Below are 19,506 nucleotides of genomic sequence, written 5' to 3' on the forward strand. Positions count from 1 at the left end.
GACAGCCGAAGGCTGTCAGGGCATGCTGGGAGTTGTAGTTTTGCAATAGCTAGAAAGGCACAGAACACTAAATACAAAAAAAACCAAAAACATAACTCTTGTCCCGATGCTTCTCGTGACAAGCTGACTTTTTTGTGTGTGGATTTTTTTAATCCATATTTAGTTGCGCCTGTCAGGAGATCTAAGTGATTGGCAGCAGCCGAGAGAACTTAAAGTTCAGGTGACAAAAATCTTTTTGTGAGAGTTATGTTGGGAATGAAAGGAACTTTGGAAATGACAATCACAAATTTATACATAATTGAGTCACTTAGAATGCTGCACGCAGATCTACCCGAGCTATTGTCGAGACATCTGCGGTTATTACCCACAATCCCCGGCCGCCTCTAACTTGTCAAGCGACTTGGCTTTACCTGCACCAAAAAGCTGAAATGTCTAATTTTAAAACGGTGATGAGTTTTCACTTAAAGGGGAAGACGCAATGAAATCTTATGGATTATTGAAAACATGAGGGGAGATTGATCAAACATGCTGTAAAGTGAAACTGGCTCAGTTGCCCCCGGCAACCGATCAGATTCCACCTTTCATTTTCCAAAGAGTCTGTGAGGAATGAAAGGTGGAATCTGATTGGTTGCCGGGGGCGACTGAGCCAGTTTCACTTTACAGCATGTGTGATTTATCTCCCCCATAGTCCTTTTCCAATAAGCTCCGCCTTCTTAAAACCCCGCCCATTTGGAATGGATCACTCATCCGCTCATATATTTTAGTTTTTTCCAGATATCCAGATAAAAAAAAATCTCCAATCTTCCCAGACTTATCTGCTGCTGAATGTCCTGCAGTAGGTGGTGTATTCTTTTGAGTCTGACACAGTGCTCTCTGCTGCCACCTCTGTCCATGTCAGGAACTGTCCAGAGCAGGAGAGGTTTTCTATGGGGATTTGCTGTTGCTCTGGACAGTTCCTGACATGGACAGAGGTGGCAGCAGAGAGCGGTGTGTCAGACTGGAGAGAATACACCAATTACTGCAGGACATACAGCAGCTGATAAGTACTGGAGATTTAAATAGGAATAAATTACAAATCTATATAACTTTCTGACACTAGTTGATTTGAAAGAAGAAGAGTACCCCTTCAAGGATCTTCTGGTCAACTAGTGACCCAGTGCAACCATGGAGCATCAGGGTAGGAGACCTGCTCTAGGGTTCACCCTGCCCACTTTAGAGGACACTTTTGACTCCTCTATCCCCTGGATAGTTATCAAGGAGAGGTCCATTATGTCCAGGCCCGATCCCTGGCGCGCGATCCCTTCACCTCTTATTTCTCTGATCTGCTTTATATGTAAAAACAACACTGTTTTGTTTTTTTTGCAGAGAATTGACTCCCAGCGGCGGTATAATAACTGGTGGCCGGGGTCAGTACGGCGCTTTACAGGCAGCACAGAACATAGGAGTCTGTGTGCGGCGCAGAAGATGGCGGGGGGGGGGGGGTTTGGGGGAAATAAAAACATTCATCCAAAAAAATAATAGAAATGGTTGAGTGTCCTCAGCTGACATGGAGGAGGAGGCACGAGGCCGCTCCTACATGTTGTGTCTGTGTCGCTTCTTGCTAGATGCAGCTGTAAACGCAACATGTATGAAGAGCTACTATCCAAAAGTACTGTTTAAAGGGGTATTCCAAAGTAACATATACTCTATCCACAGGGTAGGGGATAGCCATCTGGTCAGTGGGGGAATGACTACAGGGACCCTCACAGTCTGGAGAGGAGGTCCCTGAGTCCTTTGTTTGATTGTTGTAGTTGCTTCTCTTCGGCGGTGCACATGTGTGAGCAGCTCCTTCCCGGTCCTCATGGGAGGGTCATCCACCTCCTCATTCCTCATGGGAGGTCCTTCCTCCTCCTCCTCATTCCTCGTGGGAGGTCCTTCCTCCTCCACCTCCTCATTCCTCATGGGAGGGTCATCCACCTCCTCATTCCTCTTGGGAGGTCCTTCCTCCTCCGCCTCCTCATTCCTCATGGGAGGGTCATCCCCCTCCACCTCCTCATTCTTCGTGGGAGGTCCTTCCTCCTCTGCCTCTTCATTCCTCGTTGGAGGGTCATCCTCCTCCATCTCCTCATTCTTTGTGGGAGGTCCTTCCTCCACCTCATTCCTCATGGGAGGGTCTTCCTCCTGTCCATTCCTCATGGAAGGGTCTTCCTCCTCCTCATTCCTCATGGAAGGGTCTTCCTCCACCTCATTCCTCATGGGAGGGTCTTCCTCCTCCTCATTCCTCATGGGAGGGTCTTCCTCCTCCTCATTCCTCATGGGAGGGTCTTCCTCCACCTCATTCCTCATGGGAGGGTCTTCCTCCTCCTCATTCCTCATGGGAGGGTCTTCCTCCTCCTCATTCCTCATGGAAGGGTCTTCCTCCACCTCATTCCTCATGGGAGGGTCTTCCTCCTCCTCATTCCTCATGGGAGGGTCTTCCTCCTCCTCATTCCTCATGGAAGGGTCTTCCTCCTGTCCATTCCTCATGAAAGGGTCTTCCTCCTCCTCATTCCTCATGGAAGGGTCTTCCTCCTCCTCATTCCTCATGGAAGGGTCTTCCTCCTGCCCATTCCTTGTGGGAGGGTCTTCCTCCTGCCCATTCCTTGTGGGAGGGTCTTCCTCCTGCCCATTCCTTGTGGGAGGTCCTTCCTCCACCCCATTCCTCATGGGAGGGTCTTCCTCCTCCTCATTCCTCATGGAAGGGTCTTCCTCCTGTCCATTCCTTGTGGGAGGGTCTTCCTCCTCCGATGCTTCCCTCCCCTGCCTAGTTTTGCAGCCTTTTTGAGGCCGATTTTAGACTCCATCAGACACTGCAGCTGTTCTGGAGTCACACAATGCAGCCCTTCTGTCCCCTAATTCCCTGGGTGGGTGCAAATCCCATGGAGGCAAATAACATGGAGGTAATTTTTGGAGATAAGCTGGCCATTCGTGTTAGATTAAAGTCAGCTGAAGCAGGGAGTTTTGATGGGATTGGTTGGCCACCTAATGTATATGGGGGTCTCTTGATGGCAGATGTTGGGGGGTCTGGTAGTGTCTTACTCCCCGCTCCCTATCTACACACTGCATATGTGGGGATTGGCCTAGGTGAGCTGTATGGACAGCTTTAGGTTGTCTCCCTGTCCCCCTCCCCCTACACATGCATGCTCAGGGAGATTGATCGAGATAGGAAGAGCAGCTCTGGAGCACCTACAGCTGTCATGTGAAAATCTTTTCTGTGAAAGGAGAAGGACAGATGGGCATGTGCTGGAGGGGTGGGGTGGGGGGGCCAACACGCCAGGGCCCGGCTATTTGGTTGCAGGGCGACCTTAGTCCTGGACAGACTGGCTACTATTTTCTGACAATCATTTGGCCACTAGGGGCAGTATATTACTGCAGTCTATGGGATCGTATTTTTTTCTAAAATCAGCTGGCATCAGAGTTTTATAAACTTCCAGTCTTCCAGGACTTATCAGCTGATGTATGTCCTGCAGGAAGTGGTGTATTCTCTCCAGTCTGACACAGTGCTCCCTGCCACCTCTGTCTATGTCTGAAACTGTCCAGAGCAGCAGCAAATCCCCATAGAAAACCTCTCCTGCTCTGGACAGTTCCTGACATGGACAGAGGTGACAGCAGAGAGCACTAGAGAAGACTAGAGAGAATACACCACTTTCTGCAGAGCATACAGCAGCTGATAAGTACTGGAAGACTGAAGATGTTTGAATAGAAGTAAATGACAAATCTGTATAACTCTGTGATATCAGTTTATTTAAAGTATCCCTTTAAATGGCCAGATTGACCCCCTTGTGTTTTATGGGCCGTAAGGCTGGGGTCCCTTCCCCTTTAAGTCTCTCTCCTCTCACCCCGTTTGCTGTCTGTGCTGTCTAATTTGTGTGTCGCTCTGCCCTCCTGTCTCTTTCATGAAATCCTATTAATTTCCTCGCTCGCCGTGTCCCCTCGTGTGACACACTTCCCGCTCGCCTCTCAGAAATGTCCGATGCATTTAACCCCTGGCGGAGGCCGCGCGTCACTCTGACAGGAGGTAAAAACATCCCCCCCCCCCCCGAGAGAAAATCATCAAACAGACAAAACCTGCACCGGATGGTTTATCCATCGCCCCGCGGCGTCGCCAGGAGACCGTATAATTGTGTTTAGCGCGGTCAGACCGTAATAATAAAAATGGTTTAATCTGTGTCACCGGTGGGAGGTGGAAAGGTCGGAAGTCGAGATGTTTTTAAAGGAAAATTTAATTAGTATGTAAATGTGGCGCGGAGCGTAAAATGTCATTAGCTAAGTAAATGCGGAGTCCAGGTATTCCATCATGGCCGCCTGTCAAGGTGCCTTACAAATCTCCAGCGTAATAACCGCGAATGGGCGACAAGTAACATCCTCCAAATCATAGGATAAATAATAATCCTGAGATCAGCGACAACAACTGCGATCAGCGAGCGATTACTAGTGTAAGAGGGCCGCCATCTGTAGGTGACACCGTTATGGGGGATGTGTAGGTGTATATGGGGGATGTGTAGATGTATATGGGGGGGATGTGTAGATGTATATGGGGGATGTGTAGGTGTATATGGGGGATGTGTAGATGTATATGGGGATGTGTAGATGTATATGGGGGATGTGTAGATGTATATGGGGGGATGTGTAGATGTATATGGGGGGATGTGTAGATGTATATGGAGGATGTGTAGATGTATATGGGGGGATGTGTAGGAGTATATGGGGGATGTGTAGGTGTATATGGGGGATGTGTAGATGTATATGGGGGGGATGTGTAGATGTATATGGAGGATGTGTAGATGTATATGGGGGGATGTGTAGGAGTATATGGGGGATGTGTAGGTGTATATGGGGGATGTGTAGATGTATATGGGGGATGTGTAGGTGTATATGGGGGATGTGTAGGAGTATATGGGGGATGTGTAGGAGTATATGGGGGATGTGTAGATGTATATGGGGGGGATGTGTAGATGTATATGGGGGATGTGTAGATGTGTATATGGGGGGGGATGTGTAGGTGTATATGGGGGGATGTGTAGATGTATATGGGGGGATGTGTAGATGTATATGGGGGGATGTGTAGATGTATATGGGGGGATGTGTAGATGTATATGGGGGATGTGTAGATGTATATGGGGGGATGTGTAGATGTATATGGGGGGGATGTGTAGATGTATATGGGGGGGATGTGTAGATGTATATGGGGGGATGTGTAGATGTATATGGGGGGGATGTGTAGATGTATATGGGGGGATGTGTAGATGTATATGGGGGATGTGTAGATGTATATGGGGAGATGTGTAGATGTATATGGGGGGGATGTGTAGATGTATAGGGGGGATGTGTAGATGTATATGGGGGGATGTGTAGATGTATATGGGGGATGTGTAGATGTATATGGGGGATGTGTAGATGTATATGGGGGGATGTGTAGATGTATATGGGGGGATGTGTAGATGTATATGGGGGGATGTGTAGATGTATATGGGGGGATGTGTAGATGTCACTGTTATGGGGGGGGGTTGTGTTCCCCTTTTAATACTGAGCAGTATGCTCCTGTGGTGATGGTTGGGGGGAGGGAGGAGGCGTTGTTGTCCTGTCTCGCCGCTGATTTACTCTCTCCAGGAAGCGGCTTTTGAAATCAAATCACTTCTCACTATATTGTCCTGTCGGCAGCGACGCTGACTCCCCCGATACCTGGTAACTGAGCTGTCACTGGAGGCGTCTGTAGTAAATGTCTCATCAGTACAGTCAGTCAGGAAACTCCTGAAGCCAGAACACCTTCCCCCCTGGGCTCTTCCATTGAGGTGACCCCCGAACTAGTGGCGTAGCTACCATAGAGGCAGGGTAGGCAGATGCTATGGGGCCCATGGGGGAGGGGTGCCCAGGGATGCACAGGGAAGATAAGAGCCTCCTGTGTTCTTTTGCTTAACCCCTGCAGTGTGTAAGTAACCCAATGTTTACTTACATGCTGCAACACAAACAAAGGGTTAACAAGCAGAAAACAAAGAGATCTGTGCTTAAGTGCACTGATAACCCCTGGCCTCTGTTCTCCCCAGAGCTCTGTGCAGAAGTCAGGGGTTATCTGTGCACCAACAGTAAAGCAGATATCTCTTTGTCTTCTGCACTTTGGGTCACTTACACACTGCAGTATATAAGGGGTAGAGCAGAAGGTAGTCTGCTCCTGCACCTATGTATTTAACCATAAAGGCTCCTAATGGGCCCTTCTAGTTAAAAACAGTGGACTGACAGAACAAGTAGCCATTGGCTCTCTGCTCTGCCAATCACTCTTGTGGCTGCAGCCAGGATTCTGCCTCTGGCCACACGAGATTTTATTTTTTGGCCCCATTACCGAATATATATATGTTGTGCATAGGGCAGGGGGGCTTCTTACAATTTTTTGCTCTGGGGCCTGTGAATCCTAGCTACGCCTCTGCCCCGAACCCAGAGCCCCCCCAGCTCTTCCAGTTGTCGCCTCCTGTCTGTATTCTGGTGGAGCTACATACAGGACACACAGGGGCCCCCACACTAATATATATATATATATATATATATATATATATATATATATATATATATATATATATATACACTGTGACAATCTGGGGGTTACTCACTTGCTGGGATCGCCATCTCCTGGGCCTGAGACGGTTGGCACATCACAAATTGCAGTGCCAATAAAATAAAACCTGGGCTGTCTAGCCACTGACTAACACATTACAGCTTCCCTAGCTGACTTTCTGAGCCTACTGCTCCACTTGACCAGGTACACTGGTCTCACCCAGACTTCTTGTCTGCAGCTCCCACCGGCCTAGTGCTGCCTGTTCTCCCACCCTGGGAGTCTTCACCTGGGAGCCCTCACCTGGGCAGCTCTGGAGTCTCTAATAGAGCTCCACCAGGTGGTTTCAGAGCCTCATTAGCTCTAGGGCTGGAGTGGAGTATCTGGAACAGGAGCTCCACCTGAACTCCAATTCCCACTCCAGAGGCATAGAACTGCCTCTTACAGCCCCACCATGCCACATATCCTCCCCCCCTGACAAAGGCCGTAGGACTTGTCACTTTATTAACACCCCCTCCTGGGTCAAAGGTCCTACATTGGGGTAAGATGTGACACCATTCATGCCTTATCTTCTTTTCCTGGGGACACAACCCACACTTTTCATGAGATTTGTGTTTCCCCCACATTTTCCTTAACACAGGAACACCATGGTCCACTTTCTCACTTTGCCGTTCATTTCTTTCATGCAGACGTCCATTAGGGGAGACATGCATTGGACGGCTGTACTGAGAACCACTCTCAGCGTGCACACAGTCCTTATTCTCAGCAGGCACACAGTCCTTATTCTCATTCACAATTTGGTTTCCCTTATTGGTAACATCCAGGTTGTTACCCTCGGCAACATGAAACCTCTCACTTCCAGCTACATTGGATGGGACTGTATGAGTGACACTCAGCTCAGACCTTGCCTGATAGGTCTCAGTACCTCTCACTCCAGACAGGGCAACATACAGACTGCAGCCTCAGCCTCAGCAAGACCTTCTCTGGCCACCATCTCATCACTTGCTACTTGAGGCGTGTTCACATTAGCCACAGGAACAGCTTCTGGGACCTGACAAAGAAGGGACTCTATAACCATAAGTGGCGACTGTTCTACTACTGTGTGACCATCATCCATAACCTCACTGGATGCGCCTACTCTGTGACCACCACTCAGGTCTATCTGGCTCTGCCGTGTAACACAGTCATCCACACCGGGCTTACTGTCATAAACATAGGGGGCGCTCTCAGTCAAGCCACATGCATACGGCTTCCTACCAGGCCAAGCACACCTGGCTATCTTCATGCAACATTTCTGTCTACAACCATGTTCACACTGGTCACTTTTTACCCTTCTTTTCTTTCTGTGATACTTGTTGGACAGCAGGCTAGCACAGCGGTGATGGAAAACCTTATTATAGCAGAACTTCTTGACTTGCTCACTGTAAGGACGCAGTGCAGGTGTGAGAATACACAACACATTTTCACTATGTTTCCGCATCTCATGCATTCTCACTGCACCACGTTGGGAAAAACGCACCCCACAAACCCAGCATACATACCGCTTACTGCCACAGTCACTTCTCATATGCTGTTTGACTTTGTAGGTGACTCTCCTGGTATTATGCAAACCGATATGCTTGTCAACAGTCTTCTCACCCTCCTTCTTACCATTTACAGCAGATATCTGGTTTCCACTAGCAACCACATTGGCCTCACTTGTGTCAGTAAAGGCCACCAAACTCTCCATATTGTTTTCAGCCACAGCACATTCATCCCATGCAATACTCTGGTCCTTACACACCATGACCTCTAGGGGCAGCACTGTACCTTCATCACATGCAATCTTCTCATCATTACACATCATGACCTTTAGGGGCACACTTGAGCTAATCCCCTCTACTGCTTTTTCTGCTTTAGAGGTTAGTTCACACTCTGCATTCACTAGAACTGCCTCTGTAGCACACCCATCATTTACCTGCTCAGGTTGTGTGACATAGTTATGGGTTAAATGCATGTTAGGCAGCAAATCTGACATGACCTTACTGCTATCACATAACTGCGGGGTGACATTACTGCTATCACATAACTGCGGGGTGACATTACTGCTATCACATAACTGCTGGGTGACATTTTCAATAAACATTGCATGCAATACATTATCATTAAGTTCATCTGACTTTTCAAGTCCATGTTCAGACTGTGCAATAATCTCATCAGACATCAGGATGGTCTTGTCAGCCACAGGATTCTTCTCCTCACTAGGCAGCATCGCTGAACATTCGGACTTATTTTGGTCACAGTTCACACAGTAAGATAGTGAGGCTCCACCCACTGGTAACTCTGGGACGTGTGTATATGGTTCTCCTGGTTCCTCCCCCTTAGGCAGTGGTACAGTACACTTTACTGGGGACTCTCCCTCCCACAACTGCCAGAAATAAGGAAAGTCTCTGCCAAGTATGAACTCCACCTCAAGCTCCGCACAGACCTCCAGCACATGATTTACTGTCCCATAACAAGTTTTAAAGTCAATTAGAATAGTCTTACCATACGCCTCTGGTCGACTCTTCACAAACAGTATAATATCCGGGTGGACCCTGGACACCTCCTGGCGACAATCCAGGTCAACCAGCAGTGGGATTCCACCCACCAGCAATTCACAGGTTTTTGGTTTAAATCTCTCTGATCTCCTGACCAGAGGACAGTAAGATGCACAGACACCCACTCCCATGCACCTCCAACATGGCTCCCTCTGCTCAGTGACGGCCACTTGCTGGTGTGGTTGGTTGCTCCTAGCAACATCATCATGGCGCCTCTGCAAAAGTGACTTTTTAACACTTGGGCTTTGGGCAAAAGCACATCCAATTACACAACAGTCCATTCTCATACATCTCAAGCCTGGCTCTGGCTGGTTGGCTTTAGGGACGGCACCCTCACGCTTTTTATCTGGGAAATCAGACCAGGATGCACCTGGGACCTTGGTACAGCAACCACTGGGCTTGGACCCCTGTGCTTTCTGGTTAGCAGCCCCCTGCAGTGCAGTGCGGGGTGTAGCAGTACATGCACTGTGTACAGACGCTCGCTTATCCAATGTCCTTTGCAGTTGGGCCTCAACAGCCTCCCGCTCTGCTTCAAACTGCGCAAGGTTATAACCCATTTGTTTGGCCATGTCTTCACGGCGCTGTATGTCCCATATGCGTCTGACATCGTCCTCTGCTAGACCCATGGCAACTATATTCTTTATGCAGCAGAAACACCAGCTTCAAACATAAGCAATACTGGCCTTATCCAGACAAGACAGTCTCTGTAGGTCTCTCTCCACAGCAACACAGTCTCTGCACGTCTCTCTCCACAGGGACACAATCTCTCATAAGGCTTCTGGCCCTTTAAAACCAGCCACAAACTTCATGTGCCATTTTTCTGCCCACAGCAATCCTCCACCATATGTGACAATCTGGGGGTTACTCACTTGCTGGGATCGCCATCTCCTGGGCCTGAGACGGTTGGCACATCACAAATTGCAGTCCAGTCAGTGCTGTATGCTTTATACTGACCTCAGTCAGCTTTATTTATCCGTTCAAATAACACAAGACATAGGCAACACTGCCAATAAAATAAAACCTGGGCTGTCTAGCCACTGACTAACACATTACAGCTTCCCTAGCTGACTTTCTGAGCCTACTGCTCCACTTGACCAGGTACACTGGTCTCACCCAGACTTCTTGTCTGCAGCTCCCACAGGCCTAGTGCTGCCTGTTCTCCCACACTGGGAGTCTTCACCTGGGAGCCATCACCTGGGCAGCTCTGGAGTCTCTAATAGAGCTCCACCAGGTGGTTTCAGAGCCTCATTAGCTCTAGGGCTGGAGTGGAGTATCTGGAACAGGAGCTCCACCTGAACTCCAATTCCCACTCCAGAGGCATAGTACTGCCTCTCAAAGCCCCACCATGCCACAACACATATATATATATGTAGTATACCAGAGCATGGTTCCTGTGGCTGGGCTGAGGATGGCACCTGTCAACAAGTGTTATTATATATTTTAGGAGTTAACATGTTTTATGTGAAACTATTCTGTGTATTTCTCTGTACCCAGTAACTGGCAGGCTGAGATGGGTTACATGCTTACACTGCGCACCACACAACAGCGACATCTACTGACCTTAGTGGGAACTGCTCTAGGTAGTGTGGTAAGCTTAGGAAGTTGCTAGAAGGGGGTGTGGTTATGCAGATAGGCCCCCTATATAAGGCTGGCTGTTGCAGAGCTTAGCTGAGACAGGAGAAAAGAGACAGGAGACAAGTGACCAGCTGTAGAGGGGATAACATCACCTCAGGAGATCACCACAGAGAGAGAAGCTGCTGAGGGGAACAAGGAGAAAGATCTTACACAGAGCAGCAAGAGAACAAACAGCTGGAGGTGAGAGAAAGAGAGACCTTGAGAGACAGTTTGTCAGGTGCCCCCTCAGGAAAGGGGCAGCACATATACAGTCAGTGGGAATCCTAAAGACAGACACCCAAGTGGAGAGACTTGGCTGTAGGAGAGAGCCGAGTTAACCTAGGCCTCGGCACCCATCTTCCTGACATTCGGGGGGTAGGATTGACTAGGACCCCTGGATACCTCTGGGACCCGAAAGTTGTGGCCTAAGGCCCGGCCCAGTAACCTAAGCAGGAAGCTCCCTGGCAGACAGGGAGGGGAGAAGCAGACTCAAGCACCATTGGGGAGAAGTCCACAGGATCACGGTGCTCACCAGCGTCCCACACGTTCTGGCAGACCAGGACCTAAGGCAGGTCGTCCCTCTACCACCACCAGGCTCTCCATCAGTACAGTAACCCAGTCAAAGCCACCCGTAGTCACCGCTGTGTATCAAAGGACTGTATAACATCTGCAAGACTAACAGTAAAGGAGGAGTTGTTACACTGCCTCCCTCCTTGTCTCCCTGTTGTCTGGTCCACCTGCACCACACCACCATCAAGGGCCATATTACCAGGCAGCAGTATTTTGGGGTTGGCCCCGGGGGAACTACAGGTCCACACCACCGACCACCTTACACACGGGTGCAGCCCCCCTACAGAAACCGCTGCAGCAGCCACAGGAGGGAGAGTGATACCCGGGAAGCGCAAGAGAGTCCCCCTGTACCTGCAGAAGCCCTCGTGCCCACCTGTGACCGTGACAAAGTTCCAGCCATCCTGCAGGTATAGCACACTCTCCCCCTGCAGCCCTCAGTGCATCCCCTCACAGAGGAGCTCAGCGCCACACTCAGGAGAGACTACCATCACCATCATCCTCTCCTCAATCCCCTCACTCTCTTCCCATTACCCCGGCTCGCTGCATATACACTACCGTTCAAAAGTTTGGGGTCACCCAAACAATTTTGTGTTTTCCATGAAAAGTCACACTTCTTCACCACCATACGTTGTGAAATGAATAGAAAATAGAGACAAGACACTGACAAGGTTAGAAATAATGATTTGTATTTGAAATAACATTGTTCTTACATCACACTTTGCTTTCCTCCCAGAATCCTCCTTTTGCAGCAATTCCAGCATTGCACACCTTTGGCATTCTAGCTATTAATCTGTTGGGGTAAGCTGGAGAAATTGCCCCCCACGCTTCTAGAAGCAGCTCCCACAAGTTGGATTGGTTGGATGGGCACTTCTGGCGTACCATACGGTCCAGCTGCTCCCACAATGGGGTGGTGATCTGGTGACTGCGCTGGCCTCTCCATTACCTATGATAGAATACCAGCTGCTGCTTCTGCTGGAAATAGTTCTTGCACAATTTGGAGGTGTTTAGGGTCATTGTCCTGTTGTAGGATGAAATTGGCTCCAACCAAGCGCTGTCCACTGGGTATGGCATGGCGGTGCAGAGTGATAGCCTTCCTTATTCACAATCCCTTTTACCCTGTACAAATCTCCCACCTTACCAGCACCAACCCCAGACCATCACATGACCTCCACCATGTATAACAGATGGCGTCAGGCATTCTTCCAGCATCTTCTCATTTCTTCTGCATCTCACAAACGTTCTTCTTTGTCATCCAAACACCTCAAACTTGGATTCATCCGTCCACAACACTTTTTTCAGTCTTCCTCTGTCCAATGTCGGTGTTCTTTTGCCCATCTTAATCTTTTTCTTTTATTGGCCAGTCTCAGATATGGCTTTTCCTTTGCCACTCTGCCCTAAAGGCCAAAATCCGGCAGCCGCCTCTTCCCTGTAGATGGTGACACTGGTGTTTTGCGGGTACTATGTAATGAAGATGCCAGTTGGGGACCTGTGAGGCGTCTGTTTCTCAAACTAGAGACTCTAATGTGCTTATCTTCTTGCTTAGTTGTGCAACGCGGCCTCCCACTTCTTTTTCTACTCTGGTTAGAGCCTGTTTGTGCTGTCCTCTGAAGGGAGTAGTACAGACCGTTGTAGGAAATCTTCAATTTCTTAGCAATTTCTCACATGGAATAGCCTTCATTTCTAAGGACAAGAATAGACTGTCGAGTTTCTCTTTTTCTGGCCATTTTGAGCGTTTAATTGACCCCCACAAATGTGATGCTCCAGAAACTCAATCTGCTCAAAGGAAGGTCAGTTTTGTAGCTTCTGTAACGAGCTAGACTGTTTTCAGATGTGTAAACATGATTGCACAAGGGTTTTCTAATCATCAATTAGCATTCTGAGCCAATGAGCAAACACATTGTACCATTAGAACACTGGAGTGATAGTTGCTGGAAATGGGCCTCTATACACCTATGTAGATATTGCACCAAAACCAGACATTTGCAGCTAGAATAGTCATTTACCACATTAGCAATGTATAGAGTGGATTTGTTTAAAGTTATCTTCATTGAAAAGTACAGTGATTTTCCTTAAAAAATAAGGACATTTCAATGTGACCCCAAACTTTTGAACAGTAGTGTATATATATATACTGCTGCACCTCTACTGTTCTTCCTCGTAGTGTATGAGTAATTGACATCTGGGTGTGTTCCTATTCTCCTTGTCAATGGGGCGTGTCCCTGCACACTGTAATACTGTCCAATCAGGGCTGACGGTGTCCATGTGCGTTTCCGGGCAGAATGACAGAGGAGCAGTGCGATGCTGCCCGCTCCTGCTTATATTATAGGATATTAGATTGTAAATTAAAGGGTTTGTCTGCGGAGTGTTTACACAGGGTGATAGTCGCACAGCGGTGGATTGGACGAGCCCGCCGAGCGCAGAGCCTCCCCCCCCTTTCCCCATTTTCATAATCTTTAATTCCAGCTCTTTGATATTTTTTTCTTCTTTTCATGAGAATCATTTTCTCAGTGAAGATTAAGGATCAAAGGGCTGAAAGCGGAAAATATCAGCGATGTCTCCAGGAACAGGCGCGGCGCACAATGACAGCGCTCCCCGGCCACCCCCCAGCAGTGCCAGCCTGGCCCCGAGCCCCCTTAGACCCACACTGCATATTAACCTGTTAGCTCCCAGCAGTGCCAGCCTGGCCCCGAGCCCCCTGAGACCCCCAGTGCACATTAACCCCTTAACTCCCAGCAGTACCGGCTTGGCCCCGAGACCCCCAGTACACAATAACCTGTTACCTCCCAGCAGTGCCAGCCTGGCCTGAGCCCCCCTAAGCCCCCGCTACACTTTACACCTCACACCCCTCCATATAAGCTGCATATATAACCCTGTAACCTGTATACCACAACATAACCTGTATATATACCACCCTATAGTCTCAGACCTTATCATATAACCTGTTTACTGTCTATCTGCCTATAACCTCTTTCTATCTATCTATCTATCTATCTATATATATATATTGGGGGAGATTTATCAAACATGGTGTAAAGTAAAACTGGCTCAGTTGCCCCTAGTAACCAATCAGATTCCACCTTTCATTTTCTAAAGAGTCTGTGAGGAATGAAAGGTGGAATCTGATTGGTTACTAGGGGCGACTGAGCCAGTTTCACTTTACACCATGTTTGATAAATCTCCCCCATAGTGTCTATCTCCCTATAACCTCCCCCCATATATGTATATGATTTGTCTCTCCTTCGTAACAAGATATGCAAGGAAATAAATGTCAAACCTGTTACCACCTTCATGCTGCCCAAACCATGAGTCATAGGGACCGCCCTGCCGACTTCTCTCCGCCCACTAGCCTTGATTGACAGCTATCTTCCTGTTTTGATATATAAGGAGCGATCTATCAATCAAAGTGAGTAGACTCCGCCAAGGATCGGGCAGCATTTAACTCCCTTTAACCCTAAGAGGGAGGTCAGAATCTGCACCATGTCAGTCCTGTGTGAACACACCATTATTGTGTTAATCCAGCTGCCTACATATGCCACGCAGCCAAAAATCCTGATGTCTGACATCTACTGTATGTAATGGTGTTAAGAAGAGGGAGGATCCCTTCTTACTTGGCTGGGCCTCCACGTCGGACTGACCCAGATCCTGTATCGGCAATCAATGTATCTGGTCTGCAGCAGCCCAGAGTAATACAGCACTGATCTAATGGATCAGTGCTGTATTAAGTATACTACACTGATCTATATGATAGATCAGTGTAGTTGTCTTAGAAGTCCCTCAGGAAGACTTCTAATTACTGAGTTAAAAAAATGTTTTTTATGAATAAAAAATCCCCTCCCTTAACCCTTAGAGGACCGGTCCAATTAAAATTTTTATGTTTTCATTTTTTCCTCCTTGTGCTTAAAAGGGCATAGCACTTGCATTTTTTCAACTAGAAACCCACATGAGCCCCTTGGGTTGGGGTTATTCCCCCTTGGGTTGGGCTTATTCTCCCTGGGGTTGGGGGAGTTATTCCCCCTGGGGTTGGGGGGGTTATTCCCCCTGGGGTTGGGGTTATCCCCCCTGGGGTTGGGGTTATTCCTCCCTGGGGTTGGGGTTATTCCCCCCTGGGGTTGGGGTTTTTCCCCCTGGGGTTCGGGTTATTCCCCCTGGGGTTAGGATTATTCCCCCTGGAGGACTTCTAGTATAAGTGCACTGATCTCTTATTGAGATCTATGCAATATAGTTATACTGCATAGATCGATGAGATCGGCACTCGATTGCTTTCGACTGCTGCAGCCGGAAACAATCGAGTGCAGAGCCGGGATCAGCGCCATTACGGCGCAGACCCCTGCCGGGTAAGGATACGGGGATCGCCCCTCGGCGACAATGTCACGGGGGGCGATCCCTCCACTAGACACCAGGGAATCGGCTTTAAGAAGGATTTAGATGCAGATGTCAACTTTGACAGCTGCATCTGAAAACTTAATTGGCGGCACCCGGGACCGCGGTGGTTCAGAGCGGGGCCGCTGCGTGGCAGCACTCTGAATTCCCCTTGGCGGCCCAGGACGTATGGGTAGGGGTTAATGAAAATTTGAATCACCCCCTTTTTCCCATGTTATAAATAGAAATAAATTAATTAATAAAAAAGTAAATATATTTGGTATTGCCGCGTGCGTAATCGCCCAAACAATTTAATTATTATTCCTGATTTCGCACAGTAAACGGCGTAAGCGCAAAAAAACTTTCAAAGTACATAGTTGTGCATTTTTGGTTAAATCAAATCCAGAAAAATTGTAATAACAAGCGATCAAAGTCCCATATATGCAAGTTAGGTACGGATAGAAAGTATAGATCATGGCGCAAAAAAATGACACCTCACCAGCCCCATAGACCAAAGGATAAAAGCGCTATAAGCCGGGGAATGGAGACTTTTTAAGGAACATTTATTTTTTATTTTTTAAAAGCCATCAAATAAAATAAAAGTTACACAAGTTCCATATCGCTGTAATCGTACTGATGTGAGAAGCATAGAGAACAGGTCAGTTCACAGGACAAACGGCGTAAACACAAATCCCCGCCAAATAAAAAAAAAAAAATTCCCCCAATTTTACAGCGCAAATAATTTTTTTCCGGTTTATATTTTATGGGAAAATTAAGTCTGTCTTTGCAAAGTGCAATTAGTGCCGCAAAAAATCAGGTCTCGTGTGAGTCTGTCGTCTCCTGAGCAGCACAGTTCCCTATTCATGCAGCCATATCTAGGCTTTTATTATTGAGAGGTGTGGAAAAGCTGGGTGACAGTATGGCAGCTATTACCATTCCTGTTATCCAGCTTTTCCAGGCTCCTGTACAACACATTACTGGTTATCCATAGTGAATACACCTCTATGGGCCACACACAAACAATATGGCTTCAGGCTCATGAATGACACCTGAAGTTTTAACATTCAGGAGTTGAGAAAGCTGGGTGGCGTTGAAAAGGCTTCCATTACCAGATGTCGGCCTTAATACATGGCTGTCTGCCCTTCATGTGTCTGGGAAAGCTGGGTGACGATCAGTATGGCTGCCATCCCCCAGCCTCTCAAGCACATCTGCTTGGTTAGGGGGTAACACTTCCCTGTCTGCCCTTCAGGTGTCTGGGAAAGCTGGGTGACAAGGGAGCTGAAGCAGTACCGTCCCAGTGACAACCATACAAAGGCAGAAATCAGGAGGAGTAACCCGCCGCTGGTTTCCCCTTTAAGATATTATGACCTATAGAGCGATGTATAATTCATGGCGCTCGGCAGGAGGGGATTGAACGCTTCACAATAAAACTTAAAAAGGCTCAGAAATCCGGAGAGCGACGACTCCGCCAAACGATCCAAAGAGACTGGAGGAAGAAGAGGAAGAATGAATACCTGGTATGTCTCCATCCTGCTGTCAGAATCATCAGGGTACGACCCCCCCGCCAGGAGGAGAGGAGCGCCTGTCACTTTATCGCTGGACGCCGCCTCTTATTCACGTATCTGTCGCAGCGTTATGTCATCGGATATATCGCCATATACTCTGGAATAAACGCTCCTCCATATACTAACCTGCTTCACAATATAATAGTAGTATTCATCCTGATAGACTGAAACGCGTCGCCACTTATACAGCATTACTCCTATCTATGCATCGCCCCATGTATAACACTTCCCTTCCCTCTATAGTAGCTATATACTGCTCCGTATACAGCATTACTCCTATCTATGTATCGCCCCATGTATAACACTTCCCTTCCCTCTATAGTAGCTATATACTGCTCCGTATACAGCATTACTCCTATCTATGTATCGCCCCATGTATAACACTTCCCTTCCCTCTATAGTAGCTATATACTGCTCCGTATACAGCATTACTCCTATCTATGTATCGCCCCATGTATAACACTTCCCTTCCCTCTATAGTAGCTATATACTGCTCCGTATACAGCATTACTCCTATCTATGCATCGCCCCATGTATAACACTTCCCTCTATAGTAGCTATATACTGCTCCGTATACAGCATTACTCCTATCTATGCATCGCCCCATGTATAACACTTCCCTTCCCTCTATAGTAGCTATATACTGCTCCGTATACAGCATTACTCCTATCTATGCATCGCATCATGTATAACACTTCCCTTCCCTCTATAGTAGCTATATACTGCTCCGTATACAGCATTACTCCTATCTATGTATCGCCCCATGTATAACATTTCCCTTCCCTCTATAGTAGCTATATACTGCTCCGTATACAGCATTATTACTATCTATGTATCGCCCCATGTATAACACTTCCCTTCCCTCTATAGTAGCTATATACTGCTCCGTATACAGCATTACTCCTATCTATGTATCGCCCTATGTATAACACTTCCCTTCCCTCTATAGTAGCTATATACTGCTCCGTATACAGCATTACTCCTATCTATGCATCGCCCCATGTATAACATTTCCCTTCCCTCTATAGTAGCTATATACTGCCCCTATATACTGCCCCTTATACAGACTTTAAACTTTTAACTATTCTCTAGTTTTGCCCCTGCTGGGACTGTTACCGCTCATCTATACTAAATAGTTCTAACTAAAATATTTACCATCCAATCACCTCGTTTCCCCAAATGGGTAGATGCGCTAGGTCTTACTTTCAGGGGATGTCCTATTTTAGCGCATGGTATGGCGGCCTCTAGTCACCAGGGGGAGCTCACCACAGCACACTGGTACAGCACAGCAAGGACAGGGTACGGTATGGCGGCTTCCGGTCACCAGGGGGAGCTCACCACAGCACACTGGTACAGCACAGCAGGGACAGGGTACAGTATGGCGGCTTCTAGTCACCAGGGGGATCTCACCACAGCACACTGGTACAGCACAACAGGGACGGTACGGTATGGTGGCTTCCGGTCACCAGGGGGAGCTCACCACAGCACACTGGTACAGCACAGCAGGGACAGGGTACAGTATGGTGGCTTCTGGTCACCAGGGGGAGCTCACCACAGTACTCTCCTACAGCACAGCAGGGACAGCATACAGTATGGCTGATTTCAGCCACCAGGGGGAGTTCACCACAGCACACTGGTACAGCAAAGCAGGGATAGAGCATACGGTATGGCGGCTTCTGGCAACCGGGGGAAGCTCACCACAGCACACTCATACAGTACAGCAGGGACAAAATGTATCATATGGCAGCCTCCAGCCACCAGGGGGAGCTCGCCACAACACACTGGTACAGTACAGCAGGGACAGGGTACGGTATGGTGACTTCCGGCCACCAGGGGGAGCTCACCAGAGCACACTCTTACAGCACAGCAGAGACAGTGTACGTTATGGTAGTTCTGAAATGTGTTGCTCCTTTCTAGAAATTTTCTACCCTTATGTACAATTTGGCTTCAAAATGAGTGGACCCTTAGCTAAAGGTTACTATCAATTTATACTAACTACTACTGAAACGCGTTGCTCCTTATCCATACACTACTATCATCTATGTTACCTAGCTCCAGTGTACATTGCCGCCCATCTCAACTAACTAGCTCTAAAATGCGTCGGCCTTTCCAGAATTGTTCCCATCCATACTGACAAGCTTTTACTGGTTCTAACTAGAAGCTTCGCCGCCCATCTGTATTAACGTATTAACAAAACATGTCGCCATTTATACAAAATAACATCTTTCTCCATCTATGTTGCACAGTCTCGAAATGC

At 47.9% G+C, this 19,506-nt stretch overlaps 1 protein-coding gene across 1 annotated transcript; it reads right to left on the reverse strand.

Moving 5' to 3' along the window:
- Nucleotides 1-383: 383 nt before the first annotated feature.
- LOC138772855 (variable charge X-linked protein 3B-like) lies at nt 384-2,715 on the reverse strand. The gene is made up of 2 exons (XM_069953575.1): nt 1,747-2,715; nt 384-410 (listed from the first exon to the last, which is right to left on the reverse strand). Exons 1-2 carry the CDS (start codon nt 2,713-2,715, stop codon nt 384-386), a joined length of 996 nt encoding a protein of 331 aa, XP_069809676.1.
- Between the last annotated feature and the right edge of the window lie 16,791 nt (nt 2,716-19,506).

Source organism: Dendropsophus ebraccatus, chromosome 14 (genome assembly GCF_027789765.1).
Source record: "Dendropsophus ebraccatus isolate aDenEbr1 chromosome 14, aDenEbr1.pat, whole genome shotgun sequence".
Taxonomy (NCBI): Eukaryota; Metazoa; Chordata; class Amphibia; order Anura; family Hylidae; genus Dendropsophus; species Dendropsophus ebraccatus.